The 19,141-nt window shown below is 38.6% G+C and overlaps 2 protein-coding genes across 2 annotated transcripts; one reads left to right on the top strand and one right to left on the bottom strand.

Moving 5' to 3' along the window:
* The first annotated feature begins 1,024 nt into the window (after positions 1–1,024).
* On the top strand, positions 1,025–3,037 carry inka1b (inka box actin regulator 1b). The gene is made up of 2 exons (XM_037679355.1): positions 1,025–1,074; positions 2,022–3,037. Exons 1-2 carry the CDS (start codon positions 1,072–1,074, stop codon positions 2,931–2,933), a joined length of 915 nt encoding a protein of 304 aa, XP_037535283.1. The 5' UTR covers positions 1,025–1,071; the 3' UTR covers positions 2,934–3,037.
* A 981-nt stretch (positions 3,038–4,018) lies between these two features.
* On the bottom strand, positions 4,019–9,400 carry LOC119412364 (ubiquitin-activating enzyme E1 3). The gene is made up of 3 exons (XM_037679356.1): positions 9,349–9,400; positions 6,884–6,966; positions 4,019–4,626 (listed from the first exon to the last, which is right to left on the bottom strand). Exons 1-3 carry the CDS (start codon positions 9,379–9,381, stop codon positions 4,494–4,496), a joined length of 249 nt encoding a protein of 82 aa, XP_037535284.1. The 5' UTR covers positions 9,382–9,400; the 3' UTR covers positions 4,019–4,493.
* Between the last annotated feature and the right edge of the window lie 9,741 nt (positions 9,401–19,141).

Below are 19,141 nucleotides of genomic sequence, written 5' to 3' on the forward strand. Positions count from 1 at the left end.
CAAATAAAAATTATTTCAAAGAGCGTATTTAACTCAGTTGTTACATAAAAAGACAACAGCCATAAGTGGAATATAAAAACTGGATAATTCTTTGTTAAATGGCTGGTAAGGGATATTTGTCACAAGTATCTGCAGCTTTTGTTTTGTAGGTTAAAAGCTAAAAATTTTGTGAACTGCTAAATAATAAATGGTTGGTCTTTTGCAAACAACAGCTTTTACTGAGTTAAGAAATTTGCATCTCATAAACATGAAAACAGTGAATTATGTTTGCATTCATTCTCAATGAAGGCTGTGAAACAAGCGAGGGCCAACAAGAACCAGAAGGTGGCGGCATTTAGATATCACCAAATCTGTGCAAAGGATTTTAATCAACCTTTGCAAAAACACAACAGCCAAAGTAAAGATGCAGCTAAAACAATGGCCCTTTATATGGAAGTGGTGCAGTCTGAGTCAAGCTGATAAATTATAGATTAAAAGTGACATTTTGCAGTAATTTGTAGTAAAAGTGTATGACAGTTGTGACAGTACAGTATATTTTATCTTTTGTTGGTGTTGAGAAATTAAAGCAGAGCACTTAGTTAATCCAGACAACACCAACTTTTAATTTTAATTCACAATTATATATAAAAAAGGAAATAAACCTAATGATGTGATAAAACAATGACATATTTGGTGTTGGATGGAAACATAATGAGCAGATCCAGATGTGGAGTCCCAGCAGTTTAAAATAACTTGTGGAAGGGATCGTGTTTCAGGCGGCCTCTCATTGGCTGCTGTCGTTGATGCTAATTGCTGATTGGCTACAGCAGAAAACTCAGCCCTGTCAAATCCTGCAGCCAGACCATGACTGGATCCAGAGGAGAGCAGATACAGACACATCACCTCCGATCAGCTTCTGGACTTTACCCTTGAATTGTTCTTGAACTTCAAGTAAATGTAAGTTTTATTAAGTTTGAACTGTTTTTTTTAGGAAGGTGCACAAATGTTTACTTCAAAATAGCCATAATCTTTAATTTTATTCCAGAACAAAAGGAAAAACAGAAGTTGTGAACTACTAAATAAATACTACAAATGGTAAGTTTGATTTCTTATTTTCTTCCATGTCTTATTAATAGTTCTAGTGTGTTGCATTTTCCTGATGTTGACCTCGAACACCATGAAAAGAACTAGAAATAGGTTTTCTGTACGATTTCTAAAACACTGGAGCATTTTATTTCCCCAAAGTTTCAGCAAACCAATATTTTGCCATCTGCATGAACCACCTCTGCTCTTTGTGTGAAGGCACTTTGACCACAGACTGTCCCTGTGGGTGTCTCAAGTCTGATAAGTCTTTTTCAAGGACCGAGTGGTTCAGCACCCACAGCTGTGATAACGTCACTAATATTCCCGCTACTCTAAACCAAAGCAGGACACGAGGATTTGACTAAAAGCTCACAAAACAAACTAGTCTGTGACTCTGAGAACATTTCTGACACATCTACCTGTTGACACAATAGAGGTTTTTAAACAATAGAGGAATAGAAGTGTCATTTATGACTGAGAAAACTGGAAACTTATTCGTGATAAGTACAAGATTTGTGTGTAATTCCATGAGGCTTCCATCATTTCCTGCTTCATTATACACACCAGTCAACATCCTGTGGGGCTAAAAGAGTCCAGAGAGGATACGTGAGCCTGCAAAGCTTCAGTTCTAACTCAGCTCCATTTTTTCTCAAACTTCCCCTCGAAGTGTTTTAGAATGCAGGAAGGGTTTTTCCACCGTGCTCTGAATGTTATATTTTCTGAGTCTTCATAAAGCTGCTCTGAAGGTTTGTCAAGATTTGTTATATGACTGCAAACCCGAGTGACCTCAGCTGGTAAAAATCTTACTGGTTCGGTTCTGGAAGATCCTTTTGGACGTATTTCAGCTACACCAGCTGAGACTCGATGAGATGTTTAAGCTCTCTAGTTTGCTTCAGTATGTGATTGAGCTGACTTTATTGCAATTTTACACATTTAATCGTCCATTTCTTCTTGTGCAGCTGTGTTTAGGAAACTCCACTGAGTGCCTCCGGGACCAGATGCAGTCCATGATGAGGTCCTTGCAGGACCTGAAGCAAATAAACAGGCCGAGGCCACTGAGTGAACCCTGCACCCAGTCTTTCACCGTCACAAGACGCTGCAAACAGAGGGCACAGCAGGAGCGGCTCGCCCGTCTCCGGGTTTCTGATGCCAGTGAAGCCAGCACCTATGACTCTGCCTGCTGTCTGGCCAACCCGCTGGAAGAGGAAGAGCAGCAGGAGCACGAACGACTGACCAGAGGCTCCCCCAGCAGTGAGAAGAGCGTGGACTTTGACTCTGGCTTCTCTGAGGCTTCCTGGCAGGATGAAGGCGTGGTGCTGAGGAGGACCAGAAACGTGCGAGTCTCTTCCTCGGCTTGCGTCCGCATGCATCGCATCCGACCCAAATCAACCTCTGACGCCTGCCTGGAGCGCTGGACTTCCTTTGAGGCCGGTGATGCAGAGGACTGGGCAACGTCTCTGCTGAGCCGCAGCAGAAACAGACAACCCCTGGTTCTGGGGGACAACAGTTTTGCAGACCTAATACAGAACTGGATGGACCTGCCAGACTATCCCGAGCCAGCAGAGCTCAAGTCCAGCGGAGGCCGACGTCTTGCAAAGGACATTTTAGGAAACATGAGGCGGAAGCTGGCGGGGATGTCTAAAGGTGTGGAGCTGAGGCCAAGGCCGGCAGACTCCACAAGACCGAGCAGAGCTGCGGATGCCCCCCAGCGAAGGTCCTGTCCAGTGAGACTGGAGGCTCTGAAACCTTTCTTTCATCAGTCTCACACAGGGCTGCACGAGCCGGACACTGATTTCCACAAGTTCACGGCCCTCATGAAGACAGGCAGCCGGCATCCCATCATATGCAATGACATCATCGGATACATTTAAACATGACAACACCCCAGACTCATTGGACTACACAAACTTTACCCAGGGTATTGTTCAGGAAGTGTTGTTTTTTTAAGAAATAAAAGTTTTTATTTAATAAAAATGGGCTAATGTTATTGAAATATATAAACAGGGTCATGATTTAATAGTCATCTCTGTCTGAGCTAAATAATTTAATACAGAATAATGGAATTAGAGGTTTATTTAATAGACTGTTCTCATATTCTAGACGGCAGGCTGGGTGTCCTATCTGCACAGAATTAAGAAAAATATTGAAAACTAAAGCCCATTCTTTGAAGAAATGCATTTTACAAACAAACTTTCATGCCTGAGTTTAAACTTCCTGCTGCCCTTGGATTAGCATGACCTCAGTTCTGAGCCAAGGGCAGCAGGAGGGTTAAACTAAAATCAACTTATGATGAAACATTTCGCACTGTGGTTGATTTGGTCAAAACTTGAAAATAACATTCTGCGCAATTTAATGTAATATTTTGAGTTGCCACTCAGAGTACGCGTTGTCAATGACTCTCAGCTACTACCACACCAACATTGTAGCTCAGTTGAAATTGGTCAGTTAAAGCCTTTTGTGTGTTGGCTAATTTCAAGTAGCTGCCCATCTTGAATTGGAACGACTCCAAACGTTTAGATGTAAATCTAAACCCAATGATCAGTCCCTAAACGTTTCAATAAAATCCACCGAGTGGTTTGAGAAATATTTTGGTGACGGACAGCAACACAAACACACAGACTAGGGGAAAACACGTCTTCCACTTTCGCCTTTTTGTACAGTTGATACAAACTGGAATGTAATGGCATTTATAAGTGAAGTAACCAGATAAAACGAACAGCATTGTTTAAACAGTTTAATCACAAACCTTCATTCTTGTTTTACAATCACTATTAAACCCTAAAGATAAGAATTAGACAATCAACAGAGCATAATTGAAACGTAGCCGCATGAGGAGAGTCTGTTCAGTGTGTTTATTTAGGAGTGTGAAGTGGAACATATTGTGAAGTTGAATGTGAGGGCAGGTAACAAACCATCTGACAGAAGACGGTCTTAAATTATGACAGCTTACCCCCTCCTGCACCCCCTCAGTATCAGACTCGTCTAACCTGAATTAAATCAGCTTTGCCACGAAGCATCAGGTCAATTAATGGCCTGGAAGCATCATCACACCTTTAAGACTTCTGAAAATAAACTATTTGTAATTTAAAAGCAGCCAACTGGAGTTTGTGCTAAAATTTATGGTAAAAATCACTTCAGGAATGACAGTTTTTGGAAATTGCTTCTTAAATCAGAATAAAGTGGCAAACGACAGAAGCACAAGTCCCATCATTTTTGTCAGAATGGTAGAATTTGTGTGACTTGGCTAAGGAAAGATCTTTTCAGACATAGCGTAAGAAGTGCTCAATAATAAAAACCGACGAGAAAAGATACTCTAAGTCATAAAGAAAAATCATTCACATTTCAAAAACAGGAGCTTTAAAATCAAGTCATTCATCTATTACAAGAGCTCTCAGGAGTGAGGAGTTTGTAGAAACTTTGGGTCGCCTGCATCAATTGAGCCGGTACCTGATGGTCGGTACCGTCTCACAGTCTTCATCTTCATCAAATGAAGGAATCAACTCCAGGACCTTTTTATGAGAAGGGATCTCTGCCTTTGTTACCTTTTTCACCACATCAGACACACTGCAAAAAAATAAACAATCACTTTATTTTCATCCAAAGCAACAAAAGATACAAACATTCTGATGCATGCTCAATAATCCAGGAAGATGAATCTAACAAGGTTGAGTCAGGTCCTCTGGACGGATTCTTCTTTGTTGAAATGTTCCAAAAGACCTCTTCAGTCTGAGCAGCTGCAACAAACAGTCTTATAAGCAGAACATTGTCATAGTGGATCAACCAGTTTACTGGAGACAGCAAAAACTAGTTGTTCACATGATAAAAGAGGACACTCAATCTAACGGCTGTTAGTGCCCTGATGGCTGCTTGCTATCTGCAGAGAGTTGAGTGATGTACTGACGGAATTATAAAAGAGGGGGTCAACTGGAGATGGAGACCTCTGCCCATTTAATGATGGACGGGTTCTCGTCACAAAGATGGCTTCCTTTACACTGCTTTCCTGAAAGCAGACGAGAAACTCAAACAGGACTCCAGTCAGCCATCAAGTGAAAAGGAGAAACCCAGACCCAGTCATTCTTTATGTTGAGGGAGTATCAGAGAAACTGAGACGTTTATTTTCTAAACATAACATTCCAGTGGTTTTTAAACCCCAAAATACATTACGGCAAAGACTGGTTCATCCCAAAGATCCAGTCCCCCCGGCACAGAGTAATATTGTGTATGCTGTTCAGTGTCAGGAGGGTGATCAGTCTTACATCGAGGGAAACTAAACAGCCACTGGCCAAAAGGATGGCCCAGCACAGAAGATCAACATCATCAGGCCAGGACTCTGCGGTCTACACTCATCTCCAGGCCAGCGGTCACTCTTTCAGGGATGAAGATGTTCACATCCTGGACAGAGAGGAACGATGGTTTGAGAGAGGAGTAAAGGAGGCCATCTTTGTGAAAATAACTCGTCCATCATTAAACAGGGGTGGAAGCCTCCGTGTTCTTGTATATCTTGTGTGATTCCTTGTGTATCTTCCTTTGTACTGAAACTCTGGCACAACAATTTCCTGCGGGATCAATAAAGTTCTATCTTATCTTATTCAACTGTCCCACTCTTACAATGCTGTTATTGCTAGTATCACTCAGTCCTCTGTGAATAGCAAGCGGCCATCAGGGCACTAACGATGAATTGTTAGGCTGCTGGTCCTCCTTTTTGCATGTGAATAACTAGTTTTGGCTGTGATCAGTAAACTGGTTTATCCACTATGACAAGGTTCTGCTTATAAGACAGAGTTTGTTGCAGCTCCTCAGGCTGAAGAAGTAATTTGGATAAACAAAACGAAATGTTTCAACAAGAAGAATCCGTCCAGGGGACCCACTTGACTCAACCTTGTTACAAGACACAAACATTTTTTTCATACAGTAAGTTTTGTGCAAGAAAATATTTTAAATTTTTTAACCACAGCACATTATGAACTAATAAGAATCTTTTTAATGAGATGATATAAAAATCTTTTTACCATGAAAAGCTTATTTTGTAGCAGCATGTTATGTTTTGTAGGATTTGCATCTTACAATATTATAAATCTTAAATCCAATGGGGTAAAAGTGAATTCTTCAAACTAATACCGATAATTTTCCTTTTCAAATGGTGTTTTTCCATCAGTTTTTAGTTGTTGCATTTTTATTCCTCATTCAGTGGCTCAACACAGGAAGCATGGAGCAGGGCGACTGCACAGGAAGTGGAGCATTTATCATGTGGATCCTGCCCCCCGCCCGCTGCTCCCTGCAGCCTAATCTAACCAAAACACCACCTCTCCAGAGATTTGTGTGTCAAAATAATTAACCCAATGCACAGATGGTGTTATATCCAAAGCTTTGAATTTTCCTACCACTGAAGTATTGCATGCAAACGCACTGTTTGTATACACATTTATCCTATTGTGAAAGAATTTTAACATCTCCTGCAGGGCCACAATTCTGTTGTGATTAACTTCTTTAAGTGAGTCTTCTCACCACGAGGCAGCTGATTCATTTGCCCCGAGGCGTCATCAAACGTGTGCAGCAGAACTGAGCAGGCCTGAACAGTGCAGCTTCTGGGATGTTGAAGTTCATCCCAGTTTAACTCCTGAACGCTCGTCCTCGACAAATAGAAACCCGAGGAGGTGACTCGGTCATCTGTGTTCAGTGATGCATGAGTGTGTGTCAACAGGCCCAGAGGAAACACCTCATCCTGCCATTAGTCTCTAAACAAACAAAGGAGCGCTGCTTTCTGTGATTTGGTTTGTGTCTGTGTGAGGCAAGCCATGCGCATCATGTTTGTGGGTCATACCTCATCTTCAGCCTGTCTTCGTGTCCATTGTAGAGGATAGCAGGTCCGTAGAATAGACTGCAGACATTCAATCCATGCGTTTCCTACAAAAAATATAAACAATCAAACATGCTGCACAGTTATGGAGGACGGAATGTGACCAAATGAAATGCACAACACATACTTATGTATAACAATTAAATACATCATTTAATTATTAAATACATAATTAAATAATTAAATGTACAATTAAATTATTAAATACACCATAAAATAATGAAATGTATATTTTAAATTAATCATGTCATGATTTATTTATTTATTTAATTTTGTCACCTTCCGCTCCGCCCTCCAGCGTCACCGTGAAATTATGTTAACTGTCAGCCTCACTCGTCAAACTCAGTGGGCGGGACTAACCCTAACCTTGACGCCTGATTGACTGCTCCTCACAGCAAGCAACGACAAATCAGCCACTTATTCATTTATTCACCCATTCATTTTATTACTCTTAGGAAATGTTAACAACAGTGTGGAGAGATACATTCCTGCTGCTACAATTGATTTTTATTGTTTAAACATGAATAAATATGTAAAAAAATAAATGTAACCGGAACTGTCCCCGTTTCTTAAATTCATCTTGATAACATTTAATTGTTTTTGTCTCTGAGCTGGAAACCCCAGATTTAACTTCAGAAATCTGATCACCTTAGCATGGAGGGAGCTGCCATGTTTGAACTGCCATCAGACCAAAGCAATGGATTTCACATGCTCAGCATTAGTCCCGCCCACTGAGTTTGCCGAGTGAGACTGACAGTTAACATAATTTCATGGTGACACAGAGGGTGAAATGTGACTAAATTAAATAATTGAATAAATCATGAAATAAATTATGTCATGAAATAAATAATTTAATAGTGTATTTAATAATTTAATTGTTTTTAATAATTAAATGATACATTTCATTATTGTGTGTTTATTTATTTCATTTTGTCACATTTCGTCCTCCATACACAGTAACTGCCTCATAAATTAACTATTTATTAGCCTGTAAATGACTAGAATAGAATGTGCAAATAGCCACTCAGATGTTTCCCAAAGCAGAGAACACAAAGAGAAAAGATGATCACAATCCCCAATGGGTTTTGTGGAGGAAACCAAACAGTGAGCATCATCATCATCATCATCAGTATTATTTCATGTTGGTAGCAGCACCGTTAACATTACAGTGTTTTTCTGTGACGTGCTGTGAGACCAGGCGGGACACGACACTGAGAGCTCAGGTTAATGTGTTGCATTCGAGTACAACATCACAGCACTAAGAAAACACAGGAGTAGCTTTAGGAAACGTCTGTAAAGTCAAGCATCAGTCAAGAGGCCTGAAAAATGTTTAAACCAACACTGCTCACCCAGCCTGGTTAAAACTTGACAGTTCTAACAAAAACAATGGTGGAAATCTCCAGAAGGAAATGTGCAACACTTGTGAAATGATGCTCCAACACATCCAACACACACACATACATTTGTTTTTAGTAACTTACAAATTACGTTTGAAAGCTAAAATATGTAGAAAACTTGAAAACATTTTAATGCATGCACTCAAGGTAAAAAAAAAAAAAAAGAAAAGAAATTTACAGTTTTTTCTTAAGCAGTAACAGTGTTTCCATTTATTCCAGTTACAAAATAAAAGTCTAACATTCATTCACAGTTGTAGACTAAAATCCTCTTTATTTAATTATTGTTATGCACAATCTCAGGCAATATCAAGAGATGTCATGGCCAAAGTATGTGTGGTGAATGATTCTCAGCTACAAGCACATCAACTTATAGATCAATATTTGTAAAACAGACTTAATAGGAGCCATTGTTATTCAGTTATTTCCTGAACGTTTCATTAAAATCTATCCAGTAGTTCATAAGATAACTTGCTAAGACAAAGCTGACATCAAATAATGCAACATTTTAAACAAAGATCTTGCACAACTTATTAGTGCTCAGAATACTTGTTGGGGGTAAGCCTCAGCTACTACCACACTGGACTTTAGGTCAGTTTAGGGTCACGAGTTTTAAAACCTGCAGTATGATGGTGCACACATCCTTTTCCATTACATGACTGGTTGATGCGACATGCTTCTTACAAATTGGGTAAGATGATTCCACTGTTTAAATAAATTTAGATAAAATTCAATTTAGAGGAAGAAAATCTGTTTGGACAATTTCTCAAAGCAGTTGGTAACAGTTTAAGCTGCTGTTTCAAATAGTCTACATCAAAGTTAGTAAAACGCTACATAACTTTGCTTCATATTTACAATATAACAGGAGAGCAAATCTTGCTGTCATATAAGACAACGTAAAAAATAACAATCACTACAAACAATGAAACATTTGTGTTTAATGAAAAAAGAAAGGCCAGTAAGTAAAGTAAAATAATTTGTATACAAATAAGTGGTTTTTGTGTGAAGAAAGTGTGTTTTTTTTTTTTGCAGTACCTTTATATACTGGATCAGATCAGCCAAGGTCATCTCCTGCTGATTCCCATGTCTGCCCTCAACAAGGAAGTCATCCCACAGACTGAATTTCTTTCCTGCAACCTGTTAATAGACACGTTACAAAGTCACACATTTTGCGGAAATGCAAACACAGATCAAGCTGACAGATGAAGAACAGCCCAACATGCAGAAAATGTGCCAGTCCATCGGAGCTGAGAACAATCAACAACCCTGAACAACCCACCAGGAGGTCAAGAAGGTGCTTCCTCCAGTGTGACAGAGTGATTCTGTCTGTTCTGGAGGCGAGTCATTGAAACTTGTCAACAATCTGTTGTGTGTTCAGTACAAGAAAGATGGTAACTTGCAAAAGCAATTTAAGGGAAGATCAAAGAATGTTGCTAAGACGGTGTGAGCACAAATGTATCATCTTATGGCCCATTTACCAGAGCGCACTTTAAGACAATCCATTCTACTCAGTTTTCCATCCAATGCATAAAACCACACATTTGATTATTTTTTATATTGAAATTTGTTGCCTTTTTATGTAAATCCTCAGAAACACAATCCTCCTGGGTAATTATGTTAACGTACATGCACACAACCCTGCATAAAACAACAAATAAGCATTCTGGATGCATTATTTTACTTGTCAAGTGTTAGTACAAAGCCATGCTTCTTGTTCTGAACTCGCATCACTCTGGTAGTACCAGTAATTAAATAATGATCCTTGGAGAACTGATGGAACGGTGTTATTAACAGTGATTTACCAAGTAAACACTGGACACACAATACATATGAAAGTTAAGGTTCGAGGTTCTTTATTGTCATTCGCATCACATGTGGTATATGAGGTGAAACAAAATTGTGTACTCAAGGTTCCCGTTACACCCCAAAATAGCAAAAATATAAAGTATAAAAAGAAACAGTATACAGTAATCCCTCGCTACTTTGCGGTTCAACTTTCGTGGACTTGCGCTATCACGGTTTGTGGATGTACAGTCCATAATATTGTACATAAAAAAAATCGTACAGAACTCATGATTGTCAACTTTAATATTACTCACGTGATTGGGACAGTACTGGATACAGTGCTGTACTGTAAAACGTTTACTTCGGACAGGCGATGCCATTTTGTAGTTTTCTATCAGTAAGCCTACACTGTATTCCCACACATAATGACCACATTTCCCAGAAGGCAGCAGGGTCTCACCTAGAAGCCCTATTTCCTTCTGCTGAAAAATCCAGAGGTAAAGTTTTGATCTGATCGGCGCCCAACAGATGCAGAGAAGCCCCAGTGAACCCACCGAACGGGAGCAGAACCAAACTTCCAGACCCATCAGTGGAGCTTCTCCCTGCATATGTGGGTTGCACACAGGTGCAGCAGGTGCCAAATAATTTGAAATAATTTATTTAAAATAAAAAATCCATGCTGATCCTTTGCCTCATCCATCAATCAGCCAACTGTCATGTCCAATCTTACTTTGAAAAACTGCAAAAGAGCGAGACCGCGAAAGTCGAACTGTGATAGATACTGTATATGTTTGCAATACAAAGTGTTGACAAGGAGGTGCTTTATGAGAAAACAAATGCTGAAAGCTACTCTCACAGTAACTATATGATTACTTATTATTAATATTATAGTATCTGTGGGATGCATGGACAAATTCTTCATAAATATGTTGTTCCACTTCATACAGCGGATTATGTTTGGACAGTTTTGTTTTGCTTTTGGATATTTTAGCAGTTTGTGTTGCTCTGGTATGTGTGTGTGTAAAGACTAAAGTGAATTTATCCTGTGACAGGCTTAATTCAAAACACAGCTGTAAACCAGGGCAAAGAATTGAGCACTGACCAAATTACTGAACACTACAACCAAAACCCGACATTATTCAAGGAATGCATTTAATACATCTTCTTTAGAATAAAAAAAAAGTGTTTGGAAAAAGTGAAAGGATTGTTACAAACTTTTCTAACCTCAGCTTCCATCATTCTTCTAATGCCTTCATATCCTAATGTTCTCCTGAGATCAGAATCTATGAGTAGAATAAACTTTAAATTATCCAAAGAAACAAAACAAGCCCAGACAGATTCATACAGTCCTTCCAGATACACCACCTTTACTCCAAACATAATCCACCAGATCTGATAATAACGTCATCTGACAGAAGTGGGTCAGGATTCCTTACATACACAAAAGAAAAAGTCAAAATATGTCGCCTGGTCCGACACCCGGCTCGCACACAGCCTGTCTGGCAAGAGAAGCTGTGAAGACCAAAACTTGGCTTAAGTTGTGAATACCAAAACCCCAGCTGAACCTGGCTCTAATTATCTCTGCTCCAGCAGCCAAGGGGAACTTTTTGACCAGCCCTCACAACTTCCACCACTTCTGGGGTTTGGTGGTTGTGGAGACACACTTGAAGCATACTTCTCCCAAGGTCTGACTGAGTGTAAAACTGTGCTTTTGTCCCAGTTTGGACACAAAGCATATTCTGTTTGTAAGACGCACATCATCTTGCTAGTCCTGCTAGCTTGTTTCCGATGTTTGAGGAAAGCTTGTTTATATATTGATGGCACATTGAGAATCTGAAATTTACACATGGAAAGGTTCTTTAATGTTTTTGCTGCAAAATGGACCTTAGTCCGAAGTGGTACCATGTCAGACTTGTCCATAAATGTGTTGGTGTGTACAGTAAATGCTGATTCGACACAATGCAAAGCAGCCAAAGAGCCTATTTTTAACCCCTCTCCTCCCTTCCTCTTGCCTCCGTCACACAAATGTGGCAGGAACCTGAACAAAATCTGATACATCAGTCCATACATACAGTGAAGTAAACGTTTCACGATAAAGAAGTGGAGAAAAAAAAAAAAAAAGCGTACAAGAATGCTGGAACCACGTTGTCTCCTGGAAACAATTACAACTAGTCTCCCACAAGCACAACAGATTTCTTTTTTTTTTATGTTTTTTTTTTTTAAAGGAGCTTCTACAATAAACACAACAATGAGCAACAAAACAGGTTTCCTCAGGGGAAAACAAGAAATGGGAAACAGAGTACTGCTTTCCTCTTCAAGAAACCACTGAACCATATGACCAAAGGAGTAAAACAAGTTTTATTAATTTATAACTCAATATATTAAATTATTTATGTGAATGTTTATTAAGCATTCAAACAATGCTGTTTGTAAGCTAATTTTAGACTTTTCAGCTAATTCCACATTTTTTGCCAAAATTTCAACTTTTTTCAGCCTAATCCAGCAAAAAATGTGCTCTCTTCACTTCCTTCAGGTAATTTAAGCTTCTTTCTGATTTTTTAGCTACTTTTCAGCTTTTTTTGTTTGTTTGTTTGTTTGTTGCTAATTTCAGCTTTTTCCAGATAATTGCCACTTTTTGGGGCTAACTTCTGCTTTTTTCAGCCTAACTGGGCAAAAGTGTTCTCTCTCTACCCCTATATGCTAATTTAAGCTTGTTCTACCTTTTCAGATAACTTTTTAGTATTTTCTAGCTAATTTCATATGTTTTCAGATAAATTTGAGTTTTTGTGGTACTTTCAGACCAATTAATTTATTTCTGCTAATTTCAGCTTATTATGCTCTTTTCAACTTATTTCTGCTAGTCTAAGCTTCTTTCTGCTTTTTCATCTACTTTTCAGCTATTTGTTTGTTGCTAATTTCATCTTTGCCATCTAATTTTCTAACTTTTGTGCTAATTTCTGCTTATTTAAACTTAATTCAACAAATATGTGTTCTTTCTGCTTTCTTCTGCTAACTTTGGCTTGTTCTTCCATTTAAGCTAAATTTCAGCATGTTTTTAGCTAATTTCAGCTGTTTTTAGCAAGTTCTTCAGCAATAAGCATTCACATTGCATTTTCGTAGGAAATGTAACTTCTTTAGTTTTATTATTCTAGTTAATGAAGCTGTGCTCAACATAAATGCAGGACTTACAGAATGAGCATGTTCATTGTAAAGGAGTAGCTGGAGTTCAGACAATATACAAAGGCTACGGCATCCTAAAGGTGTCTTTCGGCTGTCTGGGGGGGGGGGGGGGTCATCTGTTATTGTGAGGACAGCACTGACTGGGGGCCAGTCACAGCTGTCTTGAAGTTTCCAACCTGAAGTGGACAAAGATTTTTCTCTGCACTCAAGGGAGAAAAAAAAAACTAGAAAGTTCCTGGAGAAACTGCCTACTTATTATTAAATTATTATTATTAATAAATATTATTAATAATGGTTATTAATATTAATACATACTAAATATTAATATTAATTATTATTAATATATATGTAATGTATTATTATTAAAATATATAATAAAAAATCAATGTTAATAATATTCACATCAATAATTAGTATTAATATTACATATTATTTATTAATATTAATAATTTATATTAAATATATAATTATTAACAATAATAATATTATTACTAATTAATAGTGATAATAGGTAATAATAGGTGCCTTCTATGCATTGCATAATGCATTGCCTTCCTTGCATGTTGAACCAAAATGGCTCCATATGTTACTCAGTTTCTGTGAAGAGTTTTCGCCTATTTATTTCCTATGGGAAATATGGCATATTTGTTAGCAAAATATGTCGCTATGGTAACTGCGAATGCCAATAAAAGTAATTGCACACTTCCCGGAGCCGGGCAGGCCGTTTTTATATAACTTTTGTGGGGGTCCACGTTGCGGTTCGGGCCGCATTAAAGTTGAAAAAGATACGCTTTTTAGGTGTAGAATAATAAGTGGGCAGTCACCAATATTTCATCTTTGTTTGCAAATTACGTCGCCATGGTAACTCGAAATGCCAATAAAAGTAATAGTACACATCACGGGGCCGAGCCAGTCGTTTTTATATAACTTTTGTGGGGGTAGATGCTGTGGTTCAGGCCGCATTAACGGAGATAGAAATGTAGACACTCTTCCGAGGTGTAGAATTATAGGTGCCTGCCATGTATTTGCATGGAATTCCCCAACAATAAAACTTGTCTGCAGCAAGCTTATTAACAATGAACATTAAAAAACGCATACCTGAGCTAAGCAGATTGTTAAGGCTAATATGATAAATGTCAGGGATATTGGCTACAGATCAAGATGCTAATTTTAGGCCACCAGTCTGATTCTGAAGTTCCTTTGGACCCAAGCAGAAAGGACAGTCATTGTTTTTAACAGAGGAAGAACTTGAGTGCACATTGTATACATTTTCTAGAAAATAAAGTTGTGTCGTTATAGCCTTCTGTGTCAGAGTTAATGTTATACAATGGACTGATTTCCCATTTTCCATACAGTCTGTAAACAGGTCTTTAAACTTCCTCTCACATAAAACAAGATTTTGCTCCCCCCCCCCCCCCCCCAAAAAAAAATACCAAGAGAAAACCTGCCATTTCAACATCCCCTTCAGCATTGATGTAACATTCCAGCAGCTCTTACCAGTAACAACAGATATCGCTCTAATGTAAACTGCAGGCACAATGTGGAAAAAGTTGTTCATGCAAGAACACTAAAATTTGATTTAAGCCATGCATCTATTTTTTTATGGCTTAAAATTTATGCCCTGCATTAACAAAGCTAAATGTCAAAATTTAAAATGTCATTATAATCATGAAACGATTTGTGCGTTATTAATTCTCTCTCACTCTTATTGGCATTTTCAGATCTGAAATTCTTTGACATCTGACCTCAGCATGCAGAACTGCAGGCTGCTTCCTCTTGTTTACAGGAAGCATGAAGAGCTCTGGTCTCTTCCTGAAAAGTCTGAATGCAGACTTCAATTTAGATTATATTAAAAACAGAAAGTAAAGCAAACAATAGCTATAAACCTTGTAGTTTTCGATTTATTTTAAACATCATATATGAATATATTTGTTTAAACAGCTCACATCACAAAATAAATCTCCTGCATGATTCTTCATAATAAAACAACCACCTCATAACAATGGGAGGAAAAGACATGATATAAAGGTCAGAGGAATCGTCACAAAATGAGTCACATCACAGTCTGAGGCGGTCTGAAGCAAATGTCACTCAGTCCCAGGGAGGATTCAGCAACTTGTCAAAGAAAATTGCTTTGCACAAATCCATTACTTCAAAGCTTGAAATGAGAAATGATTATATTCTGGCATGCAATTATTTAAAATGTCACTCTTTTCTCATTTTTCTGCTTACATTTCAGAAAGAGACGAACCCTAGTGTTCTGGTTTTATTAAACAGATTTTAAAAAGCTCCAGTATAAAGCATCAATTCTCTGTGGATCCCAGAAAACAGGAACCCCACATTGCAATGCCCTAATCACAATGCATCATGATGGAGCCAAAAAAAAAAAAAAAAAAAGACGCCTCCTCTGAAAAGTACATGGTGAGGTGAGAACAAGTCTGATAAGGAGGTAGACATACCCCCAGGCAGACTAACACAATCATACTGGACACTTTGCACTAAAGTTGTGCAAAAAATCAAAATGTTCACTACCTTTATCTTGTACGACACACTAAGAAAAAAAAATTACCAATGAGAATAAAGTCATAGTATTACGAGAATAAAGTTGTACAATAATAAAGTCATAATATTACGAGGATAAAGTAGAAACAATACAAAAATAAACTTGTAATATTACCAGAATAAAGTTGTAGTATTATCAGAACTCCAACATGAAAAAGCTAGTTACATCTGCGGTAAAATGATGAATGTTCACGTCAGCAGTACAATAGCAGGAAGCCCAATGTACTGTGGCGTATGGATTCTTATGCTAAACTGAAGCCGTATGTCATTGCAATTAATGGCTACATTGACGGATTTACTCATAACATAATGTGGATGGAGGCATATTTCACAAACAGTGACCCAAAAGTGATCACAGTGACTTGCATTGGGAGGTTGTCCACAGCAGGTGGAAGCCGACCCAGGACATATTACAAGTTTATTCTCGTAATTTTATGACTTTTTTTCCTCACAATGTAATATTTTTCTTAGCATGGCCCTAATACTCCGTCATAATTTTGCCCTTTAAAAGAATGAAGCACTTTTGGAGACCATAAGCTGAGACCAGAGGTGGTACAGTAAAGGACCCTCCGTACTCCATTTGAAGCGCTGAAATCATCTCTCATTGTCATAGCTGCGTAACAAAAATTGCGTAATTTTGTTCGCAGAGCAGCTTCGCCCGCCCCTTCTCGACACAAGGCCTTGGCCGAATCTTTTCTCCAGGTGTATGCACCAAGTACTGTGTGACTGGGCAGAAGTTTGGTGGCTGTTTGTCAATGTGGAAATGCGCTCGGACATTCAGCTGCACGACTAAACAAATGCACTAAATTAGTCAAATGGCCAAAATATCCTGGATGGAGGTCATGCAGACATTCGGGGCGTTTACATGACGCGTTTTTATTCCGAACGGCCGTTTGATCAGATTACTTATGTTCATGTAAACATAGCTACTGACTGACAGCGATGAGCTGTTTGGAACTATTGAGAGCTGCATGAACCACGTGATCGTGTATCGGCTAGTTCAAAGAGTGGCACAACTCTCTCTTTTTATGGGGTAGTGTATAGTGTGTATGGAGGAGTCTGACTGCTGAAAAGTGTGGAGCTCTCTTCAGGATAGGACGGTGATTCAGGACGACAGATGTAGGGACAAGTGGAGACTCTGGCAGGAAGAAACCCCGGCGGTGACATGTACTGCAATGAGAGGGGTTTCCCAGCTCTGCACCTGTGTCTCGTGGACTACGAAAGGTGTGTGCGAAAGTAAATGTCCCACAACAACGTGAACACGAGTCGACCATTCGGCTTCGGATGGAGCTTATCGGGCCCTTAACTCCTGCTGTAAGAAATACCTCTGCATATTTCTATCTAAGCTTATCATCAACCCAAAATTCCTTCAGTGGAAATGCTTTTACAACCTGCTGTGGCCAGAGGCCTGCTTCTTCAAAGGGAACTTTCTCTTTTAAATGGCTTCAAAATGAGTTTTAGGGGAAGGAGATGGTGGATTTGTTTCTTTCACGAGTCAGTGACAGACTCTAATGAAACTTTTCAATGAATAATTGGATGGATGGATGGATGTTCAACTCAGTTTGTGGAAGCAACCTGTCTCAAGATGGCTGCCATAACTAATCAATCTTAAGAACCAATGATGATTCAGTCAGCTTTGCAGATATAGAGCTAAGATTTAGTGTGGTAGAATTTCAGATTCATCCTCATCACATACCGAGTGCTAAGAGCACTAGATTTTTATTCTAAACTTTGGTATGCAAGGCGCTAGAGGAAATGCATTCCTTTCAATTTAACCAAGACTATAATAACAATGAATCATAGCAAAATTATAATGTGAATCATGCTTTGATGTTAACTTGGCATCATAAAAATGTCAAATAATTCAGAGCAGTTGGCACACACGAAAAGTGGCTATTTATGTTTTCATGCAAAGCCTTTCTCCCCATTTTTTTTAATAAAACAACATTACGGTCAAGTAAAATGTGCCTTTGTCTGGTTGGGGGTGTCATCTGCTGTTCGATCTGTATTGATCACTGCTCTCTTTGGCCTGCGGTGAAGAAACAGATGGCTGAGGCCTCCAACTGTTCAAGCAGCCCTCTGGAATTCATAATATTCAGAAAGTTCAGAGCAAATACACTTTTATATCTGTGAATGTGAAAATGATACAAACATTAGTCCTCCATCAGTATTTTTTAATATTTAGATACACTGTTTGAAAGCTACTTGTGTCGTCATGCTTCAGGGTGGAGGAGGTGCAGGACACACAGACACTTCTGCAGAGTTTGACACTCAGTCTAAAAGCAGTCCATTGCTTTTGAAAGGCTTCCATTGACGTGTAAAACAACAAATAAAAACCTCAATGAGATTGTCTTTCAAATGAGAAGATAACCTCCACCTGCCTGAAAATGACCCCGGGCTGAAGTACTGAGTCAATAAAACTCTGACAAATGGGTTACGGATGTGCTGGAACCTGAAGAGACTCAAACAGCAAACGTTGAAGAAACTGACGCTGGAAAGCAATGCATTGAAAACCAAAATGAAGATAGATAAATCTAAATGATCCATCTGAATCTTTAGACCTTGCTTTTTACAGAGCAAAAGTGTGCAGGTGCAAAGTAATGATTTTAAAAACTTCACTTAAAAAGCAAAAAATGCTCACAATTAAACGACATTTGCATGTGGATAAGATGCTCTAATGCAGTAGAAAATATTATTATGCTTGTAAAATTGGTTAATTAACAATAAAGAAAATCTTGCTGGACATTTACAATCATCATTGGTGCTATTTGGGTCAATTATACACATTCTGAATAAACAAATTCCATCTAAACAAATTTACAGCAGTTCTGAAAGATGGATTCAAATGAATTAAACATCTTTTCATCTACTTTCAGGTATATTCAGCTTCACTGGATATACCACAAGGCAAATATTCAACACTGCAGCAGAGTAAAATATAAATTTCTTTATAAAGATCCACTGTTAGTGGTCGAGACCAGCTTCAGAGCTGTGTTTGAGCAAATACGTTCTGATGCAGAACCCAGCAGAAAAGTGACAAGTCTGAACCCTGATCCAGCCCGTTGAAGGGCAGCTGTCCAACTAAAACTCACCCCACTGTGTGCACCGTGCCTCTGGAATAAATATGCATGACATAATGAATGGGGATAAAGAGGGACTAGATGAATTGCCTGAAACTTTTTAACAAGGCTCAAAGGAGACAGTGCACAGAGTTTATGAGTAGCTGTTGCACCTGCTACACTAAAGTCAAGGTCTTAAACATACATACATTATATATATATATATATAACTATACAGAAAT

Source organism: Nematolebias whitei, chromosome 7 (genome assembly GCF_014905685.2).
Source record: "Nematolebias whitei isolate Nwh7 chromosome 7, NemWhi1, whole genome shotgun sequence".
NCBI lineage: Eukaryota > Metazoa > Chordata > Actinopteri > Cyprinodontiformes > Rivulidae > Nematolebias > Nematolebias whitei.

Coding starts and splice junctions, on each gene's coding strand:
- LOC119412364 (XM_037679356.1), bottom strand. CDS start 9,381: ATGACCTTGGCTGATCTGATCCAGTATATAAAG. Junction 6,967..9,348: donor ATCTGATCCAGTATATAAAG/GTACTGCAAAAA, acceptor TATTTTTTGTAG/GAAACGCATGGATTGAATGT. Junction 4,627..6,883: donor GAAGACAGGCTGAAGATGAG/GTATGACCCACA, acceptor ATTTTTTTGCAG/TGTGTCTGATGTGGTGAAAA.